General features: G+C 34.9%; 1 protein-coding gene across 5 annotated transcripts in view; it reads left to right on the top strand.

The window, feature by feature from the left end:
• The window catches only part of LOC149803653 (uncharacterized), a 77,482-nt gene that overhangs the window by 5,505 nt on the left and 50,368 nt on the right, over window positions 1-21,609 (top strand). For 2 of the 5 annotated variants that reach the window (XM_089953413.1, XM_089953415.1), the window contains exons 3-7: window positions 3,142-3,241; window positions 3,653-6,144; window positions 13,222-13,300; window positions 19,936-20,347; window positions 21,066-21,460. In XM_089953413.1, coding sequence (XP_089809539.1) covers window positions 3,182-3,241; window positions 3,653-6,144; window positions 13,222-13,300; window positions 19,936-20,347; window positions 21,066-21,460 — 3,438 coding nt within the window. In that variant the 5' untranslated portion in view covers window positions 3,142-3,181. The remainder of the gene's footprint in view (window positions 1-3,141; window positions 3,242-3,652; window positions 6,145-13,221; window positions 13,301-19,935; window positions 20,348-21,065; window positions 21,461-21,609) is intronic. The other 3 variants (XM_089953417.1, XM_089953418.1, XM_089953416.1) reach the window with 2 other exon arrangements.

Raw genomic sequence — 21,609 nt, 5'->3', positions numbered from 1 at the left:
TACAAGCAGCTCTCTTTAAACTTTCGTATTTGTTAGCATTGTTTGCAAGATATAATTGGTCTGTTCTATATTTGATGTAAAATAAACTTCAAAAAGATCCTGTACCTTATGCCCTCTTTGAGTATCCTGTGTTGCTGGATTCTTGTTGGGATACTTTTAATGGTGTGTTGATTAATCAAAATAATTGTAGATTGGTTGGAGTGGTCAAGCAGCTGTGCATTCATTTACGATTTATTTATATGCATATGTAAAAGTAAGTGAAGTTTTATTTCTCCTCTTAATACAAGACCTGATCACATTAATACTAGGAATAAACTCAGGGTACCTTCCATACCCAGTCCTCTTGGGAAGTTGAACATGTGATAATTACTTTGCATTGTCTACTGTATGCTTGTACTGCTTGGTTTCACACAAAAGTTCATCAAAGCCTGTTACTTTCACCTGGTAAAATCTGGCTTTAGCAGGTTTTAAGACCATTGATTTTTAAACAGAATAATAGTTACGTTAGCCTCTTGTTTTTATGAACACATTATAGTACCTCAGATTTCCTAACATAAAAAAGAATATTCTTTTTATATTGTTTTGTATTTTATGCCTGCTGATAGTAGGCAGGTTGAACAGTATATCTGCACAATACTGGGTATATAGTGTCAGTTAAAAAGTATACTCTTAAATTTTAAAAGGTACAAAAGTTTTAAAAGGGGGCAAACAATTACTTGAAAATATCACTTTGAACTTATTTTTGGCCTGATGAGTAATGGTCACAGTGGCTGGAGACTTCTAAAAGCTTTGTGACTGCAAGCTGTGTAATCATTGATTACCCTTTAGTTTGCTTAGAAATACAAGCACAACAATTTTATTTTATTTGATACCTGAATCTCCAACCTTGTTTCAGAGTTGCAAATTTTCAGGTTAAAATTTAGAAAATATACACATTTTTGGAATTGAAAATGGATTGATAAGGGCCTTGGAAAATCCCTGCATGGTTTTGATTTTACATTGCAGCATTGTCTGGAAATGTCCAAGAAGCTTGCATCAGACAAGATTTCTAAATATATAAAGTGCATGTTTTCCATGTCAGCAATAGTAATACATTACATTTTATTACACCTTATTGAAAATTGGTCAGGTTTATGGAAAAATATTGTTTGTCTTGATGGGAAAATCTCTTTACAGATAGCAGGTCTGATGTAAGGATGGTTGACTACCTCCTCAAAGAAAGAAGAATAATGCCACCAGACAGAGTATAGTGTCCTGGTCTTTGGCTTTCTGCATGCTGTGCTTACTGTACCATGTCACTGCCCAGGCAGGATGTCCTATGCAGACATTGTGTAGTTGACTCTTCGCACTAAGTTTACTTTTGCATCCATCAGTTTTCATTATATTTGCACTGTCAGAGGTCATCCATTTCAATAGATCTCTTTGCATCCAATGGAAACACAAGCTGACTACGTCTTTTACGCTGGTTTTAGATCCCGAGGTCTAGGCAGGGGCTTTTCTTCAGTTTGAGAGGAGATTTGGGGATGCAACTTTCTTCCAAAAGCTCAGATTCTGAAAATAATTTGGAAAACAAGGGATCAGACCTGCAATGTTGTTCTGCTCATTCCGGTCAAGTGGGATGAATCCTGGGTCAACTTTTTACCTGATCTAACTTTAGACATTACCAGGAAAATCCCATAGGTTCCCAGCCATTGATTTTGAAAGCATGGAGAGCATTTGTGGGGCCTGATGTCAACTCTTTCTCCTTGTCAAGGCAGGGAAGCAAGAATATATGCCAAGAATTGGCCACTTGGCTTAAGTGGTTGCTTAATCGGCATATTCTGACAAGTTGCTGGATCGAATTTGTCTCGAGAGAATTCTGCTATAACACTAATGAACCCTGTAGTACTAAGATTTTATAACCAAACACCAAGACCTCAATGAATTCCATAATCCTCCTTCCTGTATTTAATGTAAGTTGCCCATCAGGCTTGTCAGTAAACTAGATCTAAAATAAATCTACGTTTATCTTAAACTTCGGAAAGATACTGCTAACCTGATTAATATTTTGCTTCCTGTTCATATATCTCTTAGGAATATTGTCTGCATATATGGGTACAAAACTTTTAACTTTGTTCACAAAGCAAAGCATGTGACCTATGAAGAGGGGAGGGAAGAAGATTATATCTGATTGCCATATATCAATGGTTATGTATAAATAGTGCTCATTTGTCCTTTATAATAAGCTACTGTGTTACTTAACATCATTCCCTGGTTCTGTGAATGTGTACTGGTTCTTGAATAACTGAGAGTTAAGCTAACCAAGGAGATTATCAAGGTACCCGTGACCATGTTTTATGATCAGAACCACAGTAGTTACTATATTAATCCATTCTGTTCATGCCGTTGCTGTTGGCTGATTCATTTGACATATGGCGTGGATAGTCTTCTGTCTTCTGTAGTTCTTATGGGTCCACTGTACTGTGGCATTATGTAACTTTGCTGTTGCCTTCAAAAGATTAAGTTAATCCTGGCAGAAATTTAGAGGGAAAAAAAAGAATGAACTGTGGCACTTTGATTTTGTTCTTTTAAACCTTCACTTGAACATTATGTGAAGAATTTTGAAGAATTCATGTAGATGGTCACACCATGAATCTGTTGGTATTAGGGTTCTTGAGCACAGCATGAAGAATGGGAATAGACACTTTTGGGACAAGAGTCGAAACAAGAAGTTTATTTAAAGTCATTTGACCTGGGTCTGCTATATTTTTACATAGGTGGGAAAGACATATTTTTATAGCCTTCCCACAAGGGCTGGATTTAATTTGTTTTTACTGTTATCAGATAAGTGTTCTTATTTACAAGAAAAATTTCATTTTTTAATTTTTTAAGATGAAATTTGACAGGCAAACTTAATATTTGAATGACAGTTTCTAGTTAATATATATAGCCTTCCATTGTTCAGTACATCCCAAGCTTTAACAAAATAGCACACAAATTTAACAATAAACCATTTGACTTTTGAGGATACAAACAAATTAAAATTATTTTGTATGCAACAGCAATATTTGCCATGGAAAACAAAAAGTAATTTAGATCAACTGATTAAAATTGATGGTTGATTTCATCATAATGAACTATTTATTGATCTTTAAATTTCAGTTGATTCCGGGCCCCCAAGTGGTCTAAAGCGCTCTCCATTATGGATCACTGCCATCTCACCTGTCTGCGTGGGTTTGAGTCTAGGATTCGGCCAATGTGGGTATGTGAGAAAGCTTGCCAGTAGCTTCTCGTGGGTTGGTGGTTTTTCCTGTGGCTTTCCCAGGTTCTTCCTCCACCATTAATACTGGCTGCCATGCATAGCCTATCGTGTGCTGAAAAATGGTGTTAAACCCCACAACAACAACAACAACAACAAAAATTCAGTTGATTCCCATCTCCAGATAGTGTATACTGTGCTACACGTCTGGAAATATTTTCAGTTGTTTTCACAATTTTGGAACTTTTAATTGGCACTATTTAGACAGGATGGTACCAGTGGACATTTGTACTAAATTATTTGTAGAAGCAGGAAAGTTACCCTGAAGTCTTTATTGTAAAAGTTACTTCATATATTGGTGATTACTTTTTCTACGTGGATCTATTTTATTTTGACAAATCTGTTTATTTTCAGTCAGTAAAGAAGGGGAAAAAGCCTGGTGAGGATGGGTCCCTGACCAAAAAGTCGATTTTGGACTTCTTCAAGGCTTCTCCTAAAGGAATCGAAGAAGGTGGATCTAAACCATTGTGTATTCAGCCCATTAAAGAAAATGGTCAGATTGAAAATATTCATGTTGATGTGTGTAAAGATAACTTCTTGGATATGGCCCGAAAAAAGAGAAAGGCTGATGATATAGATGAAGATATAACAAAGATTGAAGTGGAAAAGAAAACATCCAGGAAGGAAAAGAAAGGCGACAGAGGCAAGAAACGAAAATTGACAAAGATGGATAGGAAAGTGGACAGTTCTGATGAGAAAAAACCTGAGCTTGGTATAGAATCTAGTCAGCAAGAAATAGTAATTTTGAATGTAAGTGATGACAAATCAAAAGCAAGTGAGGATTCTATAATTTGTTTATCAGATGCTAGTTTTAATGATACTTTGGATGCAACTGCCAAAGAAAAGCTCAGTCAAGTTTCAGGTAATGGTTCTAAAGTAGAAAAAGGGAAAATTGTGCAAGGTTTGGTGAGTTCCAGTGAATTACACATAAAGGAAGGTAAGAGTAATTTTAACTCTGAAGAGGAACAAGATGAGGACAAAATGATTGACCTCAGTAACTCTGATATTAGTCTGCCAGATTGCAGAGGGGAAAATGGAGATCAGTTGGTTTTATTATCATCAACACCTGTTAGACACAGAAAAACTGATTCTGTTTCCATTGGATCAAGTAAGAAAAATCTGAAAGGCAAGGATATGTTAAATCTCTTGAAAGAGATTCAGAAAGATGGAGAGAGTGAGAAAAATAAAGGGAAGAAAAAGAGACAGCCAAAATATTCAGAAAGTTGTTCAGATAATTCGGCTACAAATAGGGAAACTTATACAGAGATATTGGCAGAAGAATCGACATCTGTCAGGTTGAAACATGTTAATAAAGAACAGGAATCCAATTCCAGCAAAGCTGAACACATAGTTAGCAAGAAAAACACAGGTAGGGAAAAAAAGAAAACTGATAATGAAGTAGTAAGTATTGAAGAAGGGAATGTGATGCAGCTCTCATTTAGTGAGTATTTAGATAGTATCACCTGCTTAGATCAGGAATCAAAGCAGGGGCAGGATGAAGATAATAATTCTACATTATTAACAAAGGTCGATATCATGAAAAATGAGAAAACTACTAAGAATTCAACTTCAGAAACAAAGGAAACTGAGATGAGTCTAGTGCTGGAGAAGGACAATAACAAAACAGATCCCAATTCCAAAACTAGGTCTATAGGCATTGCAAAATTTTTCACAAAGTCATCAACACCTCTCAAAAGGAATGAAGAGGCAAATAGTTTGACAGTAAAGGCAGTTGTACACCCTGAACCCTCTCCACCAAAGATAGAGGTGACAAGCATTGATCAAACATATGATTGTAAGAGCAATATGACAGCTGTTGAAATTGTTCCACAGAAAAGAGGGAGAAGAAGACAAAAAGATGATAGAATTGAATTTTTGAGTACTGAGATTATTAGCAATGATGAAATTGAACCAGGTAAAAAGACTGCAGATTTGGACAAATCTCATTCAGATGATACCAGAGCACAAGGTAAAAGCGAAAATACAGATAATACAACGAAGATTAAAGAGAAAGAGGATTCTTCAACAGAGAATTTGTCTGAAGTACAAAAGGGTGAAAATGAAAGAAAAATTACTTTCTTGAAAAGTTCTCCCAAACCTTTGATACCAGAAAAGACATCTCAACCAACTTTGTGCTTTGGCAAATCAGGACTAACACTCACAAAACCAAGTAGTACTCATACCACACGGGTAAGAAAGCCTCATGATGGTGAGGAAGAATCTGAAAAAGACAGGAACACGCAAATGGGAACAGATAGAAAAAGAGATATGACCCCAGCAAAGAAACATAAATGTGAAAGCCAGACTCCTAACAAAAAGAAAAATCCTGAAGGAAAGACTTCATCCAGTAAACATGAAGGTCCTGAAAAGTCTCTTGGGAAGAAAGTTGGAGTTAAAAGTGAAACTGATGCTAACGATAATCAAGACGAGGAAAATCTGGCTCAAAGTAGCAAAGTCTTCAAGAAAGACAAGACTGGCATGAAGACAAGCACACCTGGAATTTCTGGGAGAGGAAGGAAACCTTCAGCTGTGAAATGTGAGCAAGATATTGACAGTTTAAAAGAAATGTCTTTTGTACAAACAGTAGATGTTAAAGCTAGTACACCAAGACGGTCCAGAAGAGGCAGGAAGCCATTGGCATCAAAAGATGATGACAGTATTGATGTGGCTGAAGTTGTTGATATAGAAACTGTGGATGTTGAAATGGCAGGGTGTGAACAGGTTAAACCTGATAATCTAGAAGATGAAATTAGTGAGAGGCGACAATCTTTACGAAAAAGGTACATGGTCACTGGGTTTCAAATGGATGAGGAAAAGAAAACTCCAATCAAGATTAAACTCAAAAGGTATTTTACATTTAGTTGTGCTTGTGTGATTCAAAATATTACCTTGATACATATCTATGTACTAGGTTTCTTTATTTTGTAATGCTACTACTAAAGGTAACATTTGTAGGGTGCTGCATCGAGATGTAGGAGCCCACTAGTTATCACTTCTCAGTCTACATCTACTCACATTTTCTTGTTAGCAGCATAGATTTGAAACCCTTTCATATAGTTGAATGCATTTGGTATGTGAATTGCCCATACATGTAGATGCATCTTGTGAAGGTCTTATCTTTTCAGGTACAATTTTGACAGAGTTGTTGCCCATTTTCATCAGTATTACATCCCTACAGCAAAACCTTCTAGCTAGCATAGTTCATGAACAATTCAAAATATTTGGATATAATTTTCAGTGTATATTATCAGAGAGCTCCGTGACTTTTATGGGTTTTCTTTCATCAATGTTAGTTTGAATAAAGTTACATTCCTTAATAATTACATTCTTACCTTCACATGTAACATTGCTTGTAACCAGCATAGACTTGTGGCAAAAATTGATTTAGGACATTATGCATTGTTCGTCAGTTTCCCACAACTTCACGATCTTCAAAACAGTTTAGCATGTTGATCAGCAGTGCCAGTTGGATGATGCAACATTGTTTTGCCTGCCATGGCAGTTTCAGAGCTTTTTCTTCTTCTTTAATCTAAAGTTTAACACTTGGAATTCCCTAAACGAATCTGAGTACTGTGGTAATAATCCCCATATATTTCTAATGTAAGAGGGAAAAAAAACAATTTGTCTTCCTATGAAAATATAAATTGCAATGGAGAGTGTGGGAGAAACATGACATTTTTTAGCCCATATTCAAGTGTAGCACTCTTTAGTAACCAGATAATGAATTGACACTTCACCCATCACTGCAAGAAGTGTTGCTATTTACAGATTGAAGAGCTACTGTAGATTGAGACAAAATTCATGCATTTTTAGTGACTATATAATTTTCTGACATTTTAATGAACGGAGTATAATACCCTGGATGACCTCTGACCTTGTGCAGAGTTATCTCACTTGTAGTGATTCTGCCATATAGAAATATTGTGGTAATCCATCCTTGCCCTCAGTGTCCTCGTAGCCCTCTTAAAGGTCTTGGATTTACCATAAATTTGTTTGTAGCTGGAAGGACTAGTATTAGGAGAAATATAGTCCTTCTGAAACTTTACCATCGCATACACCCTAGTCACTGATGACAGGTCATCTCTTAAAAATGTCACTTATATGCAAAATTTCAATTTATTTTTAGCCCCCCTCCCCATCTAAACATCGCTTATCTCGACAATATTACCTTGGTCCAAAGGATTTTGAGATAAACGGATAGTACTGGATTATGAAAATGGCGACATTGTTTCAAAATTGGCAACAAAAAATTGAGGTCGGTGATTTTTGGGGCGACAACTTTTTTAAAGCCAGCACCATCTCTGCTTTGCTCAGCACATTTACTAGCCTCAGGCTAGTAGACTTCCATTTATTTATAGCCCAGGTCTTAGCCCCTCTCCCTTTCTCTTCAAGAACCATTCCCTCTACTTTTCTCCAGATCATCATAATCCCAACTTTAATCTGTGTTATTGTCTATTTATTCCACTTTGAAATTTCACTATTGGCATCAAATCCTTGTATTGCAAAAAAAGAAATTGTTTCTGTAAAAGTGCGCCTTTTCCCCTAACTTCTAAAACAAATTCCTATTTGGACCACAGACTTGTATCTGTCTTTGGAGAAGGCATTCATTAATGTTTTCAAAACACAAAATATTCAGTTATACATGGCAATTTAGGATTAGAAAAACACATAACCTGAGAGCCCAGGACAATTAAACATTTATGCCAGGCAACATATTTTACCAGTGTTAAAGCCTGGTCGTGCATCTGTTGTTGTTGTTGTAGGGTTTAACGCCATTTTTCAGCACACGATAGGCTATATATGGCGGCCAGTATTAATGGTGGAGGAAGAACCTGGGAAATCCCGGAAAGAACCACTGACCCTCGAGAAGCTACTGGCAAGCTTTCTCACATACCCATATTGGCTGAATCCGAGACTCGAACGGTCGTGCATCTGAACAATGTAAATAATAAATGATCATCTAAAAAAATTATAATGGAATTTTGTGTATTGTCCAGCAACAAACATTTAATCTGTACATTGTACCTCTGGGTGCCTATAGCAGGTGCTTGAAATATCTCTATTGAAGACTATAGTTGAATGTTAGCTGATTGCTATCAATAAGAGGTCAAACTAACCCAGATGTATCGGCTACTCATTATTTGATTAAGTAATCACAGTCCTTGCCACTAGCTGTCAGGGTGGACCTTTCAAGAAACAAGACTGGCAAATGTTGTCTTTGCTTAATAAATCAACATTTGGTTGCAGTTTCTTTCATCTTTGGCTTCACACACTGAATGCCTCTGATCTATTTATGCTTTCTAATTGGTCCATTGAAGAAATGGACATATGCTATAGAGCATGTGGTAGGAATATGGCAAGCTTAAATAATTAAACCAGTCTCAGTTGTTTCATTCTACATTGGCTTGAGGTGTAATGGCTAAATGTAAATCCCACATGGAAAGCTTATAGTTCAGTGACTGCTTAGACACAGGATTAACTATAACGTGAATTGTAAAATAGTAAACTCAGATACACATAAAATATGGATATGTTTTAGGTCAGGGATGGCCAACTAATGGATAAGCAAGGCACTGAAAAGAAAGTTGTTCAGTTTTCTTTTATATTGATCTCAAAGACGTGAAATATATGTGTGTAAACTTGAGTCACATTTTTCATTAGCAGGAATGAAGGTGAGTTGCAAGTATTCAGAGATGCTGCCAGGCTGAAGGATTGCAGGTTTCTCACAAAAAAATTGATAGTTATGCAGCTTCTCAAAACCAGTGGTGGAAAAATCATGCAAATTATTTGTTTCCTGCAATGTTCACTGTTTTTTTAAAATTTTATTTAGATGAAAATTTAAAGGTCACTGGCCATACTCTAACATTTGTATTTTACATCAGTTTTTCATTACAGGATTAAAATTAGTTACACTCGCACAAAAAGAATTAAAAAAAATTATAAAGTTTAAAGAAGAAATAATAATTACTCAAAATAGAAGTATGCAAAACTGTTAATTCCCCTTAGTTATGATTTCCCACCTATAGAGGATGCCAACCGGAAATGACATACATTTATCCCCACAAGATGAAGTAAATACTTCTTGTTGTCGAAAAATAAAACACTATACACTATGTATAGGGAACATTTAGATGAAACATTGAAAACTGATTTACTGTCCAGCCTTATATCGACATGCATTCATGATGCACTAGATGGTGTTGCTTTCAAAACTGTTCCATTGTTTCAATTTATTTTCAAAATTCCTGTTAATACAGGTACAAAAAAAAAGAAATCAGTACACTTGAAAGAATCCAAAGGAACCAATATTGTCTTCCTTATATCGACTGACTTCATATAAAAAGAAATTGGCACACTTAAAAGAATTCAAAGCCAGTTTCCAGGGTTGGCTTGCTTTGTAATAAAATAATCTTTGCATTTGATATCCTGTCATTAAGTTTAAGCAGTGAGTTTATTGCTCGCTGCCAGTTTTGTTTATTCATCGCTTCTTTTTGTTTATCTGTAATCATAATTGATACAAACGTTCATTGATGTTCATTGGGTAATTGGAAACAGCAATAACTTGCTTTAATGATACTTTTGTAAGCCATGCTAGCGAAAAAAATATTTGCACTCACATTGAATGAGATTTCAAATAATAAATTTTTTTTGGGTGCTAGATACTATCGTATAGTTTACCTTGATATAATACAGTCTTGGTCATTTTGCACCTTATATCATGCGTGAATGGCAGGTGCCTTCAAGCAATCAAGTGATATTCCTGTCTCATTTGCAATTTTCTTTTCTGACATAGGCGATACACACTACAGTAAGGATGCATACACCAGCCTGCATCTGCTACATGTACGGAGTTTTTGGACATATTTTTTTCTTTAATAAATTTCGCTTGATGAAAAAATGAATGGAATAAATGATAACAATGCAATGTTAGTTTCTCAAATAAGTGTTTTGTTTATCAATTTTATTGTATGGTGCAGTGGGGGGCCACAAATTCAACAAAATTATAAATTATTTCGTTTCTTAAGTCTTGGAACAAGAAAAAATTATTTTATTGTGTCCCGATATATATGGTAAATAAAAGGCAAGCTGTTGTCCCAGCAGATGCTCTGATAGTCACTGATTCGTTCTTTGTATGTCCTTGGCAAGAAGTTGGAATGGGTTTGATAGCACCTACTGTAGCCAGTAGGGATGCAGTTGATGCGGGCTGCCATTGTACATGTATCATACATATGGGTACATTAGTTGTATATTATTAATTTTTTTTTTCATTTAGCTTTCATTTAAATACTGTTATTGCAGGAATCATCGAACTATATGATGGGATGCATCTTGGCCAATACTAAACCTTCATCAAAAAGTTGGTCAGTGACCTGTATTTCATTCATCACTGTCTATGGTTAGATTCTGTGGTTCAGGTTTCTTGCTGAAGCTCTGTTCATGCTAGAATTACCAAACTAGATGATTGCATGTTTCTTTACTAGTACTAAATTCATGAAGGACGGTACTGTGGCCCACACTTCATATTTCACTGGCTTGCATTTAGCTCAAAACCAAACGTTTTTTTGCATCCTGTATAAGTACTGTTATACCTAGATTCATAAAAATTTGCAAGGGGATGCATTTTGTTTGGATTCTACACTCTCATCAAAATGATAGGTCACTGGGACTTACCTTTTATACTTCAGTGGCGTTTTGTAAATTTGGTGTTTGGTGCTTATTTCTCCAATTCATTTCATGCTAGAATTATCAAACTAGATGATTCTGTGTATCTCTATTAGTACCAGACCCTTAGCACAAAAAGACACTGTGATCAACAATTTCACATTTCACTAGCTTATGTTAAGTTTTAGAGTTAAACTAAATAGGTTTTTTTTGTAACTAGTACGTAAAATGTTATGCCAGTATTCATGAAACTTGCTGAGGGTATGCATTTTGATGAGTACTACTCCCATATTCCAAAAAATATATTACAGTGCCCCATGTTTCGTTTTTTCTTGTTGAATGTTGTGTTTTGTTTATTTCTCAAGCTGTGTTCATACTAGAGTCATTAAACAAGATAATTGTCTGCACTCTATTAGTACTACATTCTTACAATAAAATAAGGTCATGGTGACCTATTGTTCATATTGTACATGCTTACAAAAAAAATTGCATTAACTGTTAACTAAAGGGGCCCCAGATGGTCAAGAGGTCTAAGGCATGTGTCTTTAATGATCATTCACATCTCACCTTTCTCAGTTTGAGTCTTAGGCTTTGCCAATATGGGATGTGTGAGAAAGCTTGCCAGCAGGTTCCTGTGATTCAGTTGTTCTTTTTATGATTTTCCTGCATTCTTTCTCCACCAAATATGCTAGCCTGTCATATGCTGGAAAAAGGGCATTAAACCCATAACAACAACTCAGCATGTTAACCCCTGGAGCTTTTTGTCATTTTGCTCTGAAAATCGAGTAGGAAACATATTTTGAAAGCTATTTCTGAACAGACATGAAAACACCAAATTCCCGGTTTTCTTTCAATAACATACTGCCTAGTTTTTTTTTGCTAAACGGAGCTATTATGGAGACCACTCTTTATTCCAAATGCCCATCTTATCCTACTTTTTGCAAAGGCTCATCCATCTGTTTGCAGTTCAAACCGGTTTGCTTTAGATCTCAGACCAAAAAGTCTAAAAATCGGACAGGTGAATTTTGGGTTAAAAAAAAGTCGGGTCCAAAAAATTAGGTTTATCTATCTGTATTTTGTAGTACAACTAGATATTCCAGATTATTTGGTATCATTTTAGAGCTACATCTGTCTACCTTTCTATAATACCACCCACTTTAGTGTATCATGCATGACCATGACGCTACAGAGCTCAACAGTAGGCTACTACCTCCTGCCCCGTAAAGTCGTCGCTAGGGGTTAATGTGTTAACCAAAACGGTTTTTAACACCCATTATACATCCTGTTATACCAATATTCATGAAATTTGATGAGGGTATATGTTATGTATTAGGATCATTACCAATGAAAGTAAACATTTATTTTAGACCAAGCCTAGGACATTGGAATTCCCTGATGGAAAAACCGGTTGTACCTGATATATCCCATGTTCTTTATTATAATCTTAGTAATAGACATTGTCTTACTGACAATTTAGAATGTTCTAGAAATCTTATTTTGACCCTCAGCCTGGTTCAGTATTTGCATCATAGCTTTTTTATATAATGTTGTTCACATGAGAAAATAAATTTTCTTGCGATAACATCATGAAGCTGAATCAGTCTCGTTGTGTTCAGATTTATTATGTTCTTGGACTGAGCATTAATTTGGAATTATAGTGAATTCAGACGAGAACATTTTTGGATTATACTATTGTGATTCATCAGAAGAACAGGAACATTAGTAGGTCATTTAGTACTGAGTGAGTTGGAATTTGCTGTCTTGCACAATGATACACCATGGCAAATGACGCAGGCTGAAGTGATCCAGACCTACCCTTTTGGTTGTGAGTCTGGCATGCTAATATAAGAACCACTATGGCTTCCAGTATCAGCTTGTCTTAGTGACAAGTGGTCAAGTTTACATTGGCTCAGACTTACTTGTTAACGTTGAAGAATGTTAAGTTTTCATCACAGTGAAAAGTAAATCAACTGTCCAATATTCATATACCTATTTTGTGGGTGGGTGGGTGGGGGCAAACATATATCCTGGTGAAAACTGCATAAAATGTGGGCTTGTGACAGGCACAGTATGTTTGAAAGCACAATAAATGCTTAAAATAGTTTACATAATCAAAATACCTTTAAAAATTTCTTAACATGTTTTTACTGAAATGGTGCAAAATGTGCTGATCAGTTGGTTATCAAGAGCCTTGGTTCTGTATTTATGCCTGTATTGAAAAAAGTGTGAAAAATGACTAATTTTTTATTATTTTTTTTAAGCAGATATGCCAAAAGTAGCAGCAGTGGAGAGGACAGTCTGTTCACTCCTAACTCAGCAAAAAGAGGAATGAAGGCAAAGGTTAATATACTTTATAAGTGTTTATAATGAATTTGAAATAGTTGATGTTTGCATGGGTGCCAGCTCGTTTTTTTATTTTTTATTTTTTAAAGTTTTAACCCTTTCACCCACATGTTATCATTTGTTATCACTACCGAATTTCTGCAAGTTGTAATTTGTTTTCTTTTTATGAATTGTGTTTTGAAACTTCAAACACCATTATGTGAACACCAGTGTGAGAACAGAATTAGAGTACTTTTTACAAATATTTCCTGAAGCTTTTAACTGCTGTGTTTGCATTATTTTCATCATAATATCACTTTAAAACTGTAAGCCAGCCTATCAAAGGGTAATAAAGACAGCCATCACAGTGTCTAGAAGTAACTTTTTGTTTCACTAAATGTTTTTTTAAGTCAAGTCATTTGGTACATACATTAAGAAAAATATACATTTTGTAGAAAACAGTCAAATATTGTGTGATAAGGTCAAGGTTGTTTTCTTACATTGCTCATTTTTGTAAAAATATGAATAAAGCAGCAAATATTATCTGACCCAATAGGCAACAATTTTACAATTATCTGACCAATAGGCAACAATATTTCAAGTACATAGACAAAGATTAAAACCATAACTCTGCAATCCAATCCATAGATTGATGTAATGAAGGTAAAAAGGGTGAGTGGTCATATTAAGAAAGTCCCTTTTTCTAAAAAAATATATGCACCCACATGAAATGTGTGGTGCCATTTTTTTCTCTTGGCTGTGTAGTAATTCATTTGGAAAGATGGATCCAGTTCTTTCATATATTGACTTGAATTCTTCAGTTCATTGTTGACAAATAGTGAGGGTATTATCAACAATAATTAAACATGAGAGTTTTAATGTTATATATTTAGAGCTTGAAAATGTTTTCATTTCAAACACAGTGCAATCTCATCACAACAACAAGTTTTCTGCCGTTATTCATGTTCTCACTTGGTTGATTGATTACATGGGCATATTAAAGGTTATTACAAGCAAAATTTCAAACATGGTGTTGTCATTTGTCCCTTCAAAATAACAAGAAAGAACAAGTATGACATATAGAGAGTGGGTTGAGCTATGGTAATTAGCAGAATTAATTGCAAAAATTATTTTTCCTGAGCTTGATGTTGATTGGTTTGGTGCTACGTCATAATGACATCGTGGAAAGCAGATCTTGAATGCCAGAAAGTCAAAATGGAATCCTAATCTAAAAGTGCAGCATTTCAGACTTTGATATCGAAGAGACTGACTGTGTTGCACCGTTGCAAGATTGGGTGTCTGAATTAGAACAGTTTGATTCAGACGGTTGTATAGCATTTAATGATCTTAATGATGTGGAGTTGTCATCAAAGTGGTCAGTGTATAGTGGTCAGTCCACCATTAAAATTAGGTGATTGGATAGTCAGTCAAGCTATTGCAATGATAGCGACGTTTGATAATCAGCTGCCATTGCTGTCAACATCTGGAAGTTTTTTTTAACCCAATTGACCAATTCCTCTGACAGAATATGCCACACCACTGTATTATTTTTAATCACAGTTATGGATATTGGAATCTAATGGAATCTGTGTATGTGGCACAGTGAAATCCACCTTAATTTGTTTCCGTCAGGACCTACAGGAACTCAGCAGGCTAACTTGAGAACACAGCCATTTGTACCACCATGGCAACTTAATTGCAACTGTTAGGAAGAAATCTTAATAGGCAAATGTTTTGTTCAAGCTAATTTTTTTTTTTTCTGCATGTTTTTGTTTATCTGCATTTGCATGTACATATCTGCATTACTGTTACAAATGTGTGTGTATGCATGTATATGTGCATGTGTGCTCCTTAAACATTCAAAAATAGGTAGCAATTTATATTAATTAGTATTGGTTTTGTTCAGTTGATTTTCAACATGGAATGTTAATTTGGATTTGTTTTTTAGTTTTTGAGGAGAATAAATGGTAGACAATAGGACATCTGAAAAATTACCAGTTTCTCTTAAGGATTGATAAGAAATTATAAATGCTTTTCAATGTAGAATTGATGAATGTATTATAGGATTAAATGATCATGGTTAATAGGCATTTATTGATGTGTAAATTTTACCTAATCACTCAAAAAGTAAATAAAGTCCAAAGGACTTTATGTAAACTTTGTGAGTGATGAGGTAAAATTTACACATCGATAAATACCCAACCATGATCATTTAATCCTTATAATTCCAATTTACTTCCTTTCTAACATCAGATCCGCGTATTTAACCAAAGAAACATTCACTTTTATGTACATCGACGTTTTCTCATTAGCCTTTTAACTGCAATAGAATACATAGCTCTATCTTCGCTAGCCAAGATTCATTGATCGATTCTTTATACTGTGATATGGGGTAGAATGTCATAGCGGGTCTTGCCATTGATATACTGTTATGATCATTATTTTAATACAGTTGTTGCGGTTAAACTAGGAATATTCCTTCCTTTTTTTTTTTTTGAAAATTATGTGTGCATGTGGCACGTGTTATAACAATGTCATTGTTACTTTCTACGCATTTTGATTTTTCAAAAGCGAAATCGTATCCATTTTTAGTGACATACCATGGTTGACACATGACCCTGACCTTTAATAACTGCTGCTGTAACATGTTGTCGAGGTGAAATGCAATAATTTCCGAAGATTATCTTATAAAACCTGACATATGCCTTCTTCAGCAAAAGGGGCGAATGTTGGAATGCAGGAAGGTCTGTGCAGTTACATTGTTTTAACTTCTAGTGGTCGATTTTAAGCTGTGCTTGTTCTTGATCAGAAATCACAGGAGTGGGTGGGTGGGAGCTTGTTATTATTATTATTAAGGTATAAGGTGTTGATATAGATAATACTTCACATCAAATGATCTGGTAAAAGGGAACCAAAAGTAGTCCGCAGAATTTATCAATGTGTAAACAATTCTCATAGAAGAAATATCTTTTTGCACAATAATTTTCGATCTAGACTACATTATATGACCAAAGTTTGTGGAAAGTGCACATTTATGGTATGTAAGTGACTATTTGTTTTATTTTCTAATGATCAAGATTGAAAAAAGAATGGGTTTTGCAGAATAGCCTTTGTTCCTAATCAAATTTCTGGATGGTTTGCACTTAGGATAATAAAGCAACCTATAGATTATGGGGTTTAAAGGTCATCAGCTGTTAGCCATAGTCAGTCCAGTGAGAAATAGTGGTTTTTGCACGGCAAGTTCAGTTGAAAACTGCACACCCTTGATAAAAGGTCTAGGTCATTGAGATCCCTTGGTCAATAATCTTAGTCAGCCTTGGTAATCCCCACATCATAGTATTCTTGATTGATAGGGATATTAGATACACAGTATTCTTGTTTGATAGGGATATTAGATACACAGTATTCTTGTTTGATAGGGATATTAGATACACAGTATTCTTGTTTGATAGGGATATTAGATACACAGTATTCTTGTTTGATAGGGATATTAGATACACAGTATTCTTGTTTGATAGGGATATTAGATACACAGTATTCTTGATTGATAGGGATATTAGATACACAGTATTCTTGATTGATAGAATATTAGATACACAGTATTCTTGATTGATAGGGATATTAGATGCACAGTATTCTTGATTGATAGGGATATTAGATACACAGTATTCTTGTTTGAAAGGGATATTAGATACACATTGTTCTTGTTTGATAGGGATATTAGATACACAGTATTCTTGTTTCATAGGGATATTAGATACACAGTATTTTTGTTTCATAGGGATATTAGATACACAGTATTCTTGTTTCATAGGGATATTAGATACACAGTATTCTTGTTTCATAGGGATATTAGATACACAGTATTCTTGATTGATAGGAATATTAGATACACAGTATTCTTGATTGATAGGGATATTAGATGCACAGTATTCTTGTTTGATAGGGATATTAGATACACAATATTCTTGTTTCAAAGGGATATTAGATACACAGAAGAGAATATAAATACTTAAGTCATTTCACATTTCTAAAACTTAAGTGATGTTAAAAAGAAAAGTCACTTTTTAATGATATAACGAGGATATCAATGAAAAATTCATCAGATTTAACACATTAACCCCTAGCAACGACTTTACGGGGCAGGAGGTAGTAGGCTACTGTTGAGCTCTGTAGCGTCATGGTCATGCATGATACACTAAAGTGGGTGGTATTATAGAAAGGTAGACAGATGTAGCTCTACAATGATATCAAATGATCTGGAATATCTAGTTGCACTACAAAATACAGATATAAAAACCTCATTTTTTGGACCCGACTTTTTTTATCCCAAAATTTGCCCAGGGTCAGAATCTGATTTTGTGTCTGGATTTTTGACTTTTTGGTCTCGGATCTAAGGCAAACCGGTATGAACTGCAAACAGACAGATGAGCCTTTGCAAAAAGTAGGATAAAATGTTCATTTGGAATAAAGAGTAGTCTCCATACAAAAATAATGGCTCCGTTTAGCAAAAAAAAAAGAAAAAAAGAAGTCCAACTTTTACCCTTCTGCACAAGTCAAATAGCCAACGAAAATCGATGTTTCTAACACCACTAGGCAGTATGCTATTGAAAGATGGCCGGGGATTTGGTGTTTTCGAGTCTATTCAGAAATAGCTTTCAAAATGTGTTTCCTACTCGATTTGCAGGCAAAAATGACAAAAAGCTCCAGGGGTTAATGTGTTAAAAGCAGTAAAAGTAGTGATGTGATTCAGTTTAAAGGGTCAGTGATCATTTCATCAGAGCCATAGGTGATCAGCCGAAAAAAATTAAATGGAGATATTTTCTACAATTTTCATGGAAAATGTCAGTTTTGCGTGTTTTGAGGTATGTCCCAGAATTTGTGAAATTGTCGCTGTTAGCAGGATACGAGAAACTTGAGATGTTTTGTATTTGAGATTGATAACCAATCAGTGTATGTCTTAGTTGATTTTGTTGTTCACCTAATATCATGCCTGGTTGAAATATATGGATGCAATAAAGATGTAAAAAATATTCTAACTCCACTCCCCATTGTATTGTTTATGATCGATTATTGAAATTATAATTGAATGCTGAGACAATTTGGTTTTAGCAACAGACTGATTACTTTGAAATTTTTCACACCACTATGTACAGTCACTGAAAGCAACTGTAATATGGCTGTTGACAGATTGATGATCCAGAGGCAAAATACTATGATCATAACATGTACTTTCTGGCATTTGGATTTAAGTATTCATACCTTTTGCAAGTGAAAGCAGACTTTGAAAGCAGTTACAATATTGCTGTAGACAGGCTTTCATGTACTTTATGGCTTTGGATACAAAACTTAGTAACTCATGTTAAGTGAAAGCAAAAAAGTTCAGCATGTATAATCTTATGACATGGTCCATTTGTGTGTTCATTTATCCATCATTACAGCCAGCCATCTGTTGGCATTTTCATTTCTCCACACATGATCCATTATAGTTATCCATCATTACAGCCATCCATCTGTTGGCATTTTCATTTCCCCACACATGATCTATTATAGTTATCCATCATTATATCCTTCTGTTAGCATTTTCATTTCCCCACACATGATCCATTATAGTTATCCATCATTACATCCATCTGTTAGCATTTTCATTTCCCCACACATGATCCATTATAGTTATCCATCATTACATCCATCTGTTAGCATTTTCATTTCCCCACACATGATCCATTATAGTTATCCATCATTATTACATCGATCTGTTAGCATTTTCATTCTCTCCCCCCACTTCCGTAACTTTAGTTTTACACCATCTTCCTTTACCAAGCTGTGTAAATGGCATGCATATAGATAAGGAAAAAGTTGGAAAATTTGGTTGAGTTGGTAGTCATGGTCCCTGGAATTTTTTTACATTGACTGACCTATACCATATACATTTTTCTTCGCCATAATTTTAAATCTTAGTAATAATTTTCAGTTATTAAACAAAGAAAAATTGTTACATTGTTGAAGAGTATCAGCTTTATAGAAAAATAGTGATTTAAAAAAACTCCTTATGGTGAGAGAGAATGAGAGTGAGATAACTTGGGATTTCATGATTTTTTGCTACAGTTCCAGCTGCTGGTGTCATTGTCTAAGCTGCATTTTGCCCATAGATATTTCGAGATCATTTTAAAAATGAGATAAAACATTATTTGGTACTTGTAATACTTTATTTCAGTACCAGCTTTAAAACTGTCCTTGTTTGCTGTTGTTGGCTGCCAAACTAAATGCCTTGTATACTCATGTATTACTTAATTGATAGATAATGATAAACTGTACATGTTATTTCTTAGCTTTAAATGACAATATTGGTGATTGATGCGAAACAAATGGATTGCCAAAGCCACTGCCTATTCAGCGTGTGTCACTTTGAAAGTCATTTTCATCTTCAGTTCAACTTTTTACTGAAAGAAAAACTTATGTCATGTATTTTTATTTTAATGGAAAAATACATCATGAAAGTTTACATAACTGTCATGAGTATAAAAAATATATTTTTAAAAAAGGGAGATTGGGTCTCTCATGGTCAGGAGACTAGAATTATTTTCTGGGTCATACCACATATATGTTTTCATGATACGCTAAAAGCTAAAATTGTATCTTTTTATTTTCAGACAACTGCAAAACAAACCCATGCTCAGAAACTTCTTGAAAGAGCCAAGCAGCACAAGTCAGGGATGAAGTCCAGAGAAAAGATTTCTAAGCCTAAGGGAGGCAACTCTATTAAGAAAAACGGAGATAACTTCAGTAGGAAAGGTGGTGGCAAATCTTCTAAGAGTATTGTAGACAGCACAGGCAGAAAAAGTGCCAGGTTGGCTAACAAACCGAAGATCTCCATGGAGGAACTAATTATTCTTGATATTGAATCTGAGTCTGAGGAAGGAGATGGGGAAGAAACCATGGAGCCCAAAAAGAAAAAGCAGGGCAAAAAGAATACAGCTAAAGATTCCAAGGGTAAACCCTCTTCTCCAAAGAAACCAGGAAGTCAGAAATCACCCAAGAAATGTGGAACACCAAGAAAGAATGGTAGTAATGGTTATGGCGAATTACTTCTAATTTTCATGTCAGTGATCATGGAGAAATGTTTACCAATACCAAAATAATCTTTAAAATCTTAAATTGCTATTTGCTTACAAAATAATCGGTTCTGAACATAATGCATCTTCTTCACAAGTGTAAATTCAGTCAGTGTTAGTGTAGATTATGGCCCTTGTATTTGTCTGCTTCCTGATCCATATCAAGCTATTCTCTTTTTGAAGATCTTTTGTCAACAGATGGACAACCATTTCACATTTGCTCATATTTTGTCACAACAAATTGGTACATGTCTCCTGAATTTTCGAAAAGGTGTCTGTATTCATGTTAACATTCATTTGAGGAGTCTGATATGGTGAAATTCAACAAAGTGTGAAAACTTTCAAAAATTTTACAGGATGACTAAAATTTTAATTTGTTATAAGCTTGAACTAACTGAATAACCTTACCCTGAATCAGTTACGGGATGCTACATTTGATAGTGGTGCATTCTAGGATGTATGCTTAGTATGACCTTTGCAGAAATTATAAATTTAAAGTTGGGAGATATGACAATGTAATGAATGCTGGAATGGATATGTACATCTATTACTATTTTATATTCACATAAAATATAAATTTGTCTTCACAGATATATATTATTGCTCATTTTTTAAAACATTTTGGGTGTATAGTTTCATTGATGCGAATTTCTTATGCATCTTTACAGACCTAAAACTAGCGCCTATTTTCAACAAAAAGGTTCTTGAAAAGAACTTGCAAGAGCTGCCACCCATTGATCCAGAAAAGCTTCGTCTCAGGAATGAATTTCTTCATAGTGGACTGCCAGATGAATTGAAAAGGCAGAGTGCAATACATACAGCTATACTGAGTACAGATTATCCACCTTTCCCAAGACCTAACCATGTGCAACAAATACTTGATTGGTCAAAGGAAAAGACAGTTCAGTCACAGGATACAGCTGGGCTCAATGTTTGGGATCTGCCAGAAGTTAATTTGAAACTCACTGACTTTGCAGACGCTGCACCAGAAATTAAATCAACTTCCAGCAGTTTGAATTTGTACAGAAATGTGGAGACAATATCTGACTTGTCTGTAATAAAGGTAATGTCATTTTCAAACCTATGTTAGTGGTAAGTAAAATGTAGCAGTCACTTTTCTGCTGTTGGCAGTGCCATATTTGTATTAATATTTTGGTTCAGGTTTTTCATCATACATGGAATGAATCATTTTGAGGCCAAGACAATGCATTC

This window comes from Sinohyriopsis cumingii, chromosome 3 (assembly GCF_028554795.1).
Source record: "Sinohyriopsis cumingii isolate HCF-2022 chromosome 3, ASM2855479v2, whole genome shotgun sequence".
NCBI lineage: Eukaryota > Metazoa > Mollusca > Bivalvia > Unionida > Unionidae > Sinohyriopsis > Sinohyriopsis cumingii.
This window is presented reverse-complemented; position numbering and strand designations above follow the sequence as displayed.